The sequence below is a fragment of the Taurulus bubalis genome, assembly GCF_910589615.1.
Source record: "Taurulus bubalis genome assembly, chromosome: 7".
NCBI classification, from domain to species: Eukaryota; Metazoa; Chordata; class Actinopteri; order Perciformes; family Cottidae; genus Taurulus; species Taurulus bubalis.
This window is the reverse complement of record NC_136595.1, coordinates 26,758,018-26,769,404: the sequence shown is the minus strand read 5'-3', so window position 1 is coordinate 26,769,404 and position 11,387 is coordinate 26,758,018. Positions and strand designations below refer to the sequence as shown.

The window sequence follows — 11,387 nt, the reverse complement described above, 5'->3', positions numbered from 1 at the left end:
GTTTAAATACTACATTTACTCACTTTTTACTGTTTACACCCAGATTTCAATAAATGTTTGGTCATGGAAATATGGTTTAAAGTCATGGAAAAGTCATGGAAATTTATTTTAATGTAATGGAAAAGTCATGGAAATCCATTGGTCAGAATGTGGATGAACCCATATTTATATTAAATTTGGTGAATGTTTGGTCATGAAAATTGGGTTTAAAGTCATGGGAATTTGGTTAAAAGTCCTGGAAATCCATTGGTCAGAATGTGTGTGAACCCTGTCAAAGGATTTCATTGTCAAATATATATTTATGCAGGCGGAAAAATCCACTTAAGTCCTTTTTAGATATTCCTTTCCCCGCACAAATGTTCCACAGGGATCCGCCAGCTTTCCCGATAACCCACAAAACCGTTTTTTTTTTTTTTAAATGTGTAAATTTTATCGGCCGAAAATCTGTGCTGGTTTTAGTTATCCACCAAATAGCAAAAAGACATAATAAATCCCTGACATAATAAATGAAACAACATTTCCCGAAAAAAAAAAGCTTGTTTCCCAAATATGACATTAATCGGCTGTCGCCCGTGTTTTTTGTCTGCTAGAAGCCGCGCTACGAGATCCGCTGGAGGGTCATCGAGTCCGTGAGCCCGGACGGCCACGAGTACATCTACGTGGACCCCATGCAGCTGCCCTACGACTCCAGATGGGAGTTCCCCCGGGACCGACTCGTGCTCGGTGAGTCGCCGCGTTCCACGCTCTGCGTCCGCCAAGCTTCTTTCTGTGTGTGGTCGTCGTGGATAACCGGCGCGTCTCCCTCCAGGTCGCATCCTGGGCTCCGGGGCCTTCGGGAAGGTGGTGGAGGGAACGGCGTACGGCCTCAGCCGCTCGCAACCCGTCATGAAGGTGGCAGCGAAGATGCTGAAACGTGAGTTCCACACATTGGAGTCACAAGACTTTAGACGGGCTTCTTACGGTCATGCAACACCTGGAAAAGTCATGGCGTTTTAAAATGTTTATTTCCAGACCTTGAAAAATCATGTAAATGTGTTATATTCATGTGTTCATGTCGTTCATTTACGCTGAGTTTGAAATAATTAATATGCTTTTAAAAGAAAGACTCAAAATATAAGCAGGCATACATACAGGCATCTATATAAATGTTTATTCTTTTAATGAAACTATTGTCTGCTAATGTTTGCTCATGGAAATTTAGTTTAAAGTTCTGGAAATTGGGTTAAAAGTCATGGAAAAGTCATGGAAATTTAGTTTAATGTCATGGAAATCCAATGGTCAGAATGTGTATGAAACCATATTTGTATAAAATTTGGTTAAAAGTCATGGAAATTTGGTTGAAAGTCATGGAAATGTGGTTAAAAGTCATGGAAATATGGTTAAAGGTCATGGAAATGTGGTTAAAAGTCATGGACATCCATTGGTCAAAATGTGTATGAACCCATATTTGTATAAAATGTGGTTAAAAGTCATGGAAAATTGGTTAAAAGTCATGGAAATGTGGTTAAAAGTCATGGACATCCATTGGTCAGAATGTGTATGAACCCTGTTTAGAAGGAGTCCGGTGTGTGTCTCTACAGCGGGGAAGTGACGGTTTGAGGGTTTGAGGTGTTTAGGGGAGTTCACTTGATTGTTTTTGGTCAGATGTGGTTAACACAAGCTTAAAGGGACAGTGCCCCCCAAAATCACAAATACAAACCTGTCCCCCTACCTTTAGTGCTGTAAGGAAATCTTGATCATTTTGTGTGTGTTTTAACCAGCTGCCATGTTCAGAAAGCCGGCGATGGTTTCTGGAAAGAGAGAAATTGCTAAGTTGAGTTGTTTTTTTTGCCGCTTTGAGTGCCGTCAAGTCCCATTATAATAGAGAGAAGGCAACACGTCTCTATGCCCGACATCTCCAACCATCTAGACTGATGGTTGTCCCTTTTTTTAAGATTTAAACATTTTGTTCTTCTCTATAAAATAGATCAGGTGGTGTTCTGGAGGCTTTGAAAACTCATGAATAAATAAATAAGGCTATAAAATGAATGTCGGTGGCACAAAATACGAGGCCCGTTGAACCATTTAATACCAAAATACTGAAAACACCTCACCTGACGGCTGATTTTAGGATGAATGAATGCACCTTTAAACCCGGTTGTCATACTCACATTTGGCCACGCCTCCTTTCTCCTCAGCCACGGCCCGCTCCAGCGAGAAGCAGGCCCTGATGTCCGAGCTGAAGATCATGACTCACCTTGGACCGCATCTCAACATCGTCAACCTCCTGGGAGCGTGCACCAAATCAGGTAAACGACACACACACACACACGCACACGCACACGCACACGCACACACACACACACACACACACACACACACACACACAGCTTTACTTTAAGTTTCCTCTTCCCTGCAATGTAGCCACGACTCTTGACCTTTCCTTTGTGGTTCCCCAGGGCCCATCTACATCATCACGGAGTACTGCTTCTACGGGGACCTGGTCAACTACCTGCACAAGAACCGGGACACCTTCCTCAGCCTGAACCCGGAGAAGAGCAAGAAGGAGATGGACATCTTTGGGATCAACCCTGCAGACGAGAGCAGCAGGAGGTTGGGATCTAAAACCTTGTAATTCAGACACTTACTGTGTTTAGGGAGAGGACAAAATCACACACACACACACACACACACACACACACACACACTAAATTAAGTTCTGGGGGCGTACTTTAGTATAATTTTAGGAAGAGTTATGAGCATTTCTCTTTGTTTAATAACATTAAAAGTAAATTTCAGGCATTGCTGTCGGCTTTCCGACTCGTTTTAAACAAATAGAGAAAAAAAAAGATTTTCAATTAATTTTAGCGGTGGTTACGCTCTAAACAGGAGGCAACCTCGGCTTCCGAAAAGTAAAGTCTATGCTTCATGTCTTAAAAGTTGCATACTCTCTCCTGACCACCAGGGGCGACTCCTCTGGTTGTATAGAAGTTTATGCTTCATGTGTTAAATCTGCATTCTCTCTATTGACCACCAGGGGGAGACTCCTCTGGTTGTATAGAAGTACAGTATATGCTTCATGTGTTAAAGCTGCATTCTCTCCTGACCACCAGGGGGTGACTCCTCTGGTTGTATAGAAGTCTATATCAATGACTCTACTTCTCTTGATGTATTCCCTCAGTAAACATTGTAAACATGAGTTTATGTCTCAATCTCTAGTTTCAAGTCTTCTTCAATACAGCATGATGTTCATTTAGTAGATTATGGTCATTTAGAGTCAAACAGACCATAAAGCAGGGGACGCTTTAGGGCGGGGCTACCAGGTGATTGACAGGTCGACGCTACGTCCACTTCTGATATACAGTCTACGTGTTCTCAAACACAACTAAATGCTCTTCGTTTTTATTTTCCTTTCCATTTTATTCACTTCAACATGCATCAGTAAACTACGCCGACAACACCTAAGGGTTATTGTTTGATAACCCCCCCCCAATGGCCCCTAATCGGTAACTCTATTGCCATGTTCTCCACGGACGGGGAGCTCGTCTGGCGTCTTCGCTCTAATCCAATCGCGGCCTGAAGTGGTCTCAGCTTTCAGCGCTAATGTCGTTTCCTTGCAGCTACCTGTTAATTCTGTCCGCGGTGGAGCAGCAGCTCTCTCTCTGATGACTCACTGACCACACCTCGAAATCCGACCATAACATGATTTCATCCCGGCTGCCGCGGGCCAGAGCCGACCACATCCTCCTCTAACGCCGGGGCCGGAGGGAGGGGAGAGGATTTAAAGGGCCACACACACAATAAGGGACAGAATCAGTGAAGATATATTTATATAGAGGGTTGTTACAGTCATGGAAAACCTGGAAAAGTCGTGGAATTTTAAAATGGTTATTTCCAGGCCTGTAAAAGTCCTAAAAAAAAATGTTATATTCATGTGTTCATGACGTTCATTTACGCTGAGTTTGATGTAATGAATATGCTTTTAAAAGAAAGACTCAAAATATAAGCAGGCATACATACAGGCATCTATATAAATGTTTATTCTTTTAATCAAACTATTGTCTCATTCATTTGTGTCATTTAAGGTTTACTGTATGCTTTGTGTTCTCATTGTTAGTTTAAATACTACATTTACCCACTTTCTACTGTTTACACCCAGATTTCACTAAATGTTTGTCATGGAAATTTGGTTTAAATTGATGGAAATGTTGTGAAAAATCATGGAAAAGTCATGGAAATTTGGTTTAAAGTCATGGAAATCTGGTTTAACTTGATGGAAATTTGGTGAAAAGTCATGGAAATTTGGTTTACATTGGTGGAAATTTTGTGAAAAGTCATGGAAATTTGGTGAAAAATCATGGAAAAGTCATGGAAATTTGGTTTAAAGTCATGGAAATCTGATTTAAATTGATGAAAATTTGGTGAAAAGTCATGTAAATTTGGTTTAAATTTATGGAAATTTGGTTTAAAGTCATGGAAATTTGGTTTAAAGTCATGGAAATTTGGTTTAAATTGATGGAAATTTGGTGAAAAGTCATGAAAATGTAGTTTAATGTCATGGAAAAGTCATGGAAATCGTGTTTAATGTCATGGAAAAGTCATTGAAAAGTCCTGGAAATCCATTGGTCAGAGTGTGTATGAACCCTGATATATTTCTATAAATATAAATGAATGTTCTTTCTCTCTTCACACAGTTATGTGATCCTGTCCTTCGAGGGAAAAGCGGACTACATGGACATGAAGCAGAGCGACAACACTCAGTACGTTCCCATGCTGGAGATGAGCGACCCGTCCAAGTACTCCGACATCCAGCGGTCCGAGTACGACCATCCGCCCTCTCAGAAAGGTACGCTGGTTTCAGGGGTGCACCCTTGTTTTTAGCTCCTGGTTCCCTGTCATTACCGGAGAGGGTAATTGTAGCGTGGAGCATAATATTGCCCGGTTTCCTCCCTGCCATTAGTTTGGGAGCCAGCTCTGAGCAGCCCGCGCTATATTTACGACACGTGATGAACGCCTTTACCCACACTGCTCTCTGTCTGTTTCTCTCCCAGAGGACGAGATGGAGGACCTGATGGACGACGTGACCGAGGGCCTCAGCACCACCGACCTGCTCAGCTTCACCTTCCAGGTGGCCAAGGGCATGGAGTTCCTGGCTTCCAAGAATGTACGTTTCATCCACACGGAGACAATGAATGAGACGAAGGGCCCCGTGTGAAGGGCCCCGTCTGAAGGGCCCCATGCCGTCGATGTAGAGCCACAGACTCAAAGAGGCATATTTTGGTTGATTGCATCTCTTTGTAGTCATTTGTCATCGAATTGTAGTGTTCTCCATCTCTTTATAGACCTTTTGCATCTCTTTGTAGTCCTTTTGCATCTCTTTGTAGACCTTTTGCATCTCTTTGTAGACCTTTTGCATCTCTTTGTAGACCTTTTGCATCTCTTTGTAGACCTTTTGCATCTCTTTGTAGTCCTTTTGCATCTCTTTGTAGACCTTTTGCATCTTTTTCTGGACCTTTTGCATCTCTTTCTGGTCCTTTTGCATCTCTTTCTGGACCTTTTGCATCTCTTTGTAGACCTTTTGCATCTCTTTGTAGACCTTTTGCATCTCTTTGTAGTCCTTTTGCATCTCTTTGTAGACCTTTTGCATCTTTTTCTGGACCTTTTGCATCTCTTTCTGGTCCTTTTGCATCTCTTTCTGGACCTTTTGCATCTCTTTGTAGACCTTTTGCATCTCTTTGTAGACCTTTTGCATCTCTTTGTAGTCCTTTTGCATCTCTTTCTGGACCTTTTGCATCTCTTTGTAGACCTTTTGCATCTCTTTGTAGTCCTTTTGCATCTCTTTCTGGACCTTTTGCATCTCTTTCTGGTGCTTTTGCATCTCTTTGTAGTACTTTTGCATCTCTTTGTAGACCTTTTGCATCTCTTTGTAGACCTTTTGCATCTCTTTCTGGACCTTTTGCATCTCTTTCTGGTCCTTTTGCATCTCTTTCTGGACCTTTTGCATCTCTTTGTAGACCTTTTGCATCTCTTTGTAGTCTTTTTGCATCTCTTTCTGGACCTTTTGCATCTCTTTGTAGACCTTTTGCATCTCTTTGCAGACCTTTTGCATCTCTTTCTGGTCCTTTTGCATCTCTTTCTGGACCTTTTGCATCTCTTTCTGGTCCTTTTGCATCTCTTTGTAGACCTTTTGCATCTCTTTCTGGACCTTTTGCATCTCTTTGTAGTCCTTTTGCATCTCTTTCTGGACCTTTTGCATCTCTTTCTGGTCCATTTACATCTCTTTGTAGACCTTTTGCATCTCTTTCTGGACCTTTTGCATCTCTTTGTAGTCCTTTTGCAACTCTTTCTGGACCTTTTGCATCTCTTTCTGGTCCTTTTGCATCTCTTTGTAGACCTTTTGCATCTCTTTCTGGACCTTTTGCATCTCTTTGCAGTCCTTTTGCATCTATCTCTGGACCTTTTGCATCTCTTTCTGGACCTTTTGCATCTCTTTGTAGTTGTTTCCCGTCTGTCTTTGGTCGTAGGTAGTTGTTTAGCATATTTTTCTAGTCATTCGGCATCTTGTTTTGATCATTTTGTGTGTCGTTATAGTTCTATTGCATCTCCTCTTGTTCGTTTTATGTCTCTTTGTTGTTTTTTGTGTCCTTTAGCAGTTTTGCATCTCTTTTTGATAATTTTCCATCTGTTTTTGGTTGCTATGTGTCCCGTTTTGGTCATATCCTGTCTCTATGGTTGTTTAGCATCTCTTTCTAGTAGTTGTTTTGGTCATTCCGGGTCTCATTTTGGTTCTATTGGGTCTCTTTTTGGTTCTATTGGGTCTCTTTTTGGTCGTTTCGTGTCTCTGTGACTTCCCAACCAGAAGTATTAGCAGTAACTTCCAACAGGCAACCTGTCAGTAGTCCATCCTTGGCTTTAAGTCCTGCAGCCTGGCATCCCCCCTGTTTCCTGCTGGTAGTGGATTCCGTCCTATACGGTGCCGCCCAAAGGGAACCGAGGCTGCGGGCCGGTAAGCGGTCTAGTGAAGGCCGCTGAGCCTCTCAGCAGAGCGGCCAGCGGCTGAATATAGTCGCAGCGCAGTCAGGGCTAGAATTACCGGGCAGCCAGGAGCCGCGCGCTCGGCTTCATAGTTATTATCCCTAAATATCCAGCGGTCGCTGCCGTCTCCTCCCAACTGGCATGTTTACACAAGGGCCGATCTTCATAAAGCAATATGAACACGGCATTAAACCAAAATAAAAAATCTACTCAGCTGAAATGAAACACTTCCAGAAATAGATGCCGTCGGGAGCTGTGGGAGAAAAGAGTTCGTTTGAGGAAAAACAACGTGTGTGAACCTCTCTCTCTCTCTCTCTCTCTCTCTGTCTCTCTCTCTCCAGTGTGTGCACCGGGACCTTGCCGCCAGGAATGTGCTCCTCTCTCAGGGCAAGATCGTGAAGATCTGCGACTTCGGCCTGGCCCGGGACATCATGCACGACAACAACTACGTCTCCAAAGGGAGTGTGAGTCTCATGCCCGGCACTTTAAATAAAAAACACACTTTCCATTCACGTTCCTTTGCAAAGCGAGACTGACCGTTTCCTCTCTGCCGTCGCCACAGACCTTCCTGCCCGTGAAGTGGATGGCGCCAGAGAGTATTTTCGACAACATGTACACCACTCTGAGCGACGTCTGGTCCTACGGCATCCTGCTCTGGGAGATATTCTCCTTAGGTGAGCCGCCGCACGCGTTCGCTAGGGGAAACACACCTTTAGAGATTGGGGAGTTGGATGCTGAGAATGTGTTTGCCTGCAGGTGGAACCCCGTACCCGGGCATGACGGTGGACTCAAGCTTCTACAACAAGATCAAGAGTGGATACAGGATGTCCAAACCGGAGCTGGCACCCGATGACGTGTACGTGATCACATGACCTGCTGCCAAAGGAGGAATGCTGCGTGATGTGCTACGATGGCTGACATCAGTCAAAATTACAGAGTTCTCCAAGTCAACGTCGTCTGCTTTTTGTTCTGGTGTTCCAGGTATGAGATGATGATGAAGTGCTGGAACAGCGAGCCGGAGAAGAGGCCCACGTTCCTGGGTCTGAGCGACACCGTCTCGTCTCTGCTACCCTCCAGCTACAAGAGGGTGAGGCCTACTTTCACCCTTGACCCCGCCCCCCAGTGCTTGGAGGATGGACTCCTCCCCCCGTGCGCTTGCTTTGAGTGCAGTTTTCTTTTTTAAACGCCCCCCTTTCTTCCACTTCCCCTGAGAACACCGCTAATGCACCATTAGCGGTGTTCCCGTGGTCTCTCTGTGTTTCTGTTAAACCCAACGAGTGATTGGAGTGCAGCTGGATGTGAGGGCGGGTAATGACGCCTGCACCCGACCTCCCACTCAGCTCCACGCCACATCAAACCTTCTGCAGTTTTAAGGCCTCATGGGGGTTTTTATTGGTTCTGTCCCACTTCCTTTACGCATTTAACTCCTCTAACGCGTCCCGTCTTCACGCAGCATTACGAGAGGGTGAACCACGAGTTCCTGAAGAGCGACCACCCCGCCGTGACCCGGGTGTGCGTGGAGAACGACGACGCCTACATCGGCATCAGCTACAAGGACCCGGGCAAGCTGAAGGACCGGGAGAGCGGCTTCGACGAGCAGCGTCTGAGCTCCGACAGCGGCTACATCATCCCGCTGCCCGACCTGGACCCCATGTCCGACGACGAGTACGGGAAGAGGAACCGGCACGGGTAAGAACCGCCGCCTCTCGCCTCTAACACTTGAGATCTACTGAATGACAACTAAGACTCCAACGCAGTTTTGAGTTCTGCACCACATCCGAGCTAAACTCCCGTTTCCAGGATAATTAAAACGATCAGTTGCCTCTCAGCTCGTAAACTTAAGTCTTTACCCGCCACCACATCGCTACTGAGCATGTGCGAAAAGAGGAAGCGAGATGTGCAGCAAAACAGCAATACAGTCAAGTAGACTCACTCTTGTGATTGTGGGCCATAAACAGAGAATCATAAGGAGTCACAGGTCAAACAATAGTAAATGTGAAGTTTTAAACTAGTTATTCTGCAAGAAAAATGTGTTTTCTAGAGCAGAAAACTCAATGAAACTGATTTACTGTTTAGTTTCATTGTGTCTTCTAACGTTTTACATTCTCATCACAGCAAACACACTTCCCTTTTGACTGTTTTCATCCAGCTGTAGTTGATGCAGGTCCAGCAGTTGTTCATAAATAACAGCGACATCTAGTGGTCAAAAGTAAAAAGTAAAAAGTGCTCATTTATTTTGGCGATCTTGTTTTTTGGGTGTTACAATTAACTTTAATGAAGTGAAAACACAAGAAGTAAAGTTGTAAAACAGACCAAACTCCCTGGTGTCGACCTGTCAATCACTTTGTAGCCCCGCCCCTAAAGCATCCCCTGTTTTATGGTCTGTTTGACTCTAAATAACAGAGACTTCTATACAACCAGAGGAGTCGCCTCCTGGTGGTCAGGAGAGAGAATGCAGCTTTAACACATGAAGCATAGACTTCTAGACAACCAGAGGAGTCGCCCCCTGGTGGTCAGGAGAGATAATGCAGCTTTAACACATGAAGCATAGACTTCTAGACAACCAGAGGAGTCGCCCCCTGGTGGTCAGTAGAGAGAATGCAGGTTTTAAGACACTTCACTTATCAGACCCGGAGGTTTGTCTGCGTTCCCCACAGACGACACTAACTCTTTCTCCGTGTTCTCTGCAGCTCTGAGACGTCCGAGGAGAGCGCCATCGAGACCGGCTCCAGCAGCTCCACGTACGCCAAGCGGGAGGGCGAGACTCTGGAGGACATAACGCTGCTGGACGAGATGTGTCTGGACTGCAGTGACCTTGGGGAGGACAGCTTCCTGTGACGAGCACCCCGCCTGTAGAGCAGAAGCAGCGAGGGGGCGGAGCTCTGTGAGGACGCAGAAAAGAGATAAAAACTTGTTAAATCAACCAAAAACTGTCTGTCGGCCCTCTGCTCCTCCGCCTCCTCCTCTTCCTCGACCGCCCATTCAGAAGACAAAAAAAACCACTTCCCCGTCTGGATGTGGCGACCGTACGGCCATCACTTCTCCCCGGACGTCGCCCCCTGCTGGGCTGGAGGAGCAAGCGAGCGCCGAAGAGAACGTGAGACTTTAAGGGACTCAAAGAACCACCGAGCCCGAGTGTCGGACCTAAAACAGATTTATTTCCCCAATTTTTTTGCAAAGCTTTATTCTATCGGGGCATTTTTCTAACAGCAATATAAGCAAGAAGGGACGAATTCAACTCCACAGGATATCAATCATATGATATATATATATATATATATATATATATATATATATATATATATATATATATATATATATATATATTTAACCACTACAGAAGCACTAAACTGAAGGAGTCCAATACTCGCCACAGCATCGGCAGGTAAACCCGCCTCACACACCTGCTGCAGGAGGAGCACCTGATGCTGGCTCCATCAGAAGCAATACTCCCATTTGAAAAGCACAAAATCTGGACTTTGTGTTGTTGTTTTTTTTGCCGCATGTTATGACCATTATACTGATTTTGTTTTTAAACTCAGAAAAAAAACAACATGTGCGGTAATTCAAAAGTGTATTTTTGTACCTCATGGTTATGTAAACGTGTTTTATTTGTGAATCCCGTGGTTCCGAGAAAAAAGCTTCAGAAAAACACACACAAAAAAAAACGAAATGTGATTGTATTGTAAATAGCTCCAGAGTTGTTGTTGTTGTTGTTTTTATAAGAGAGACTTATTGAGATAACAGTTATGTTATGTAAGCACATATTACGCTTCTGATGAATCCACTGCAACAAAGCAAATATTACGCATTTTCCTCCCATAGGAAGCACGTTTGCCATCATATAGTGGGCGGCATATAGTCTTTGACGATTAGAATATTCATATTTTATCATGTTTTTAACGTATGATATGGATAGTAATCAATTTAGCTGCAACAAAAAAAGAGGAAGCGCTTCACTAGTAGGTTGTGAGCTCCATCTCGTGTTTGATCTGAAGTCCAACAGGAAGTTAGCGTCGCACTGGGAACTCAACAAAAAAGACAACTACCAATTAGCCAATTACAGAAAATAATATCTGTGGCAAACAGACGTTTATGACAATCAGCAGATATATATATATATATATATATATATATATATATATATATATATATATATAAAGCTAACGTTAGACTTTAAACCACAGACTGTATAAGAAGTGGACGTCGCCATCACGACGTCTCATTGGTGGTCTACGGTTTTGAAGCCTTGATTTTGGCGATTTGGCTGCCGCCATCTTGTATTTATGCAACCGGTGAACAGGAAGTGACCAAATCTGGACTGAGGAGTAGTGATGTAGAGACGGCGTATACGTCTCTGGTGTTGACCTGTC

General features: G+C 44.1%; 1 protein-coding gene across 1 annotated transcript in view; it reads left to right on the top strand.

The window, feature by feature from the left end:
* pdgfra (platelet-derived growth factor receptor, alpha polypeptide) overlaps nt 1–10,304 on the top strand; it is a gene marked incomplete at its 5' end in the record, with an annotated part of 17,880 nt that extends 7,576 nt beyond the window's left edge. Inside the window, 12 exons of the mRNA XM_079220859.1 lie at nt 591–723; nt 809–913; nt 2,178–2,288; nt 2,439–2,592; nt 4,674–4,825; nt 5,031–5,143; nt 7,356–7,478; nt 7,577–7,688; nt 7,771–7,870; nt 7,996–8,101; nt 8,468–8,703; nt 9,705–10,304. Of these exons, the coding sequence (XP_079076985.1) occupies nt 591–723; nt 809–913; nt 2,178–2,288; nt 2,439–2,592; nt 4,674–4,825; nt 5,031–5,143; nt 7,356–7,478; nt 7,577–7,688; nt 7,771–7,870; nt 7,996–8,101; nt 8,468–8,703; nt 9,705–9,852 (1,593 nt within the window). The 3' untranslated portion in view covers nt 9,853–10,304. The remainder of the gene's footprint in view (nt 1–590; nt 724–808; nt 914–2,177; nt 2,289–2,438; nt 2,593–4,673; nt 4,826–5,030; nt 5,144–7,355; nt 7,479–7,576; nt 7,689–7,770; nt 7,871–7,995; nt 8,102–8,467; nt 8,704–9,704) is intronic.
* Between the last annotated feature and the right edge of the window lie 1,083 nt (nt 10,305–11,387).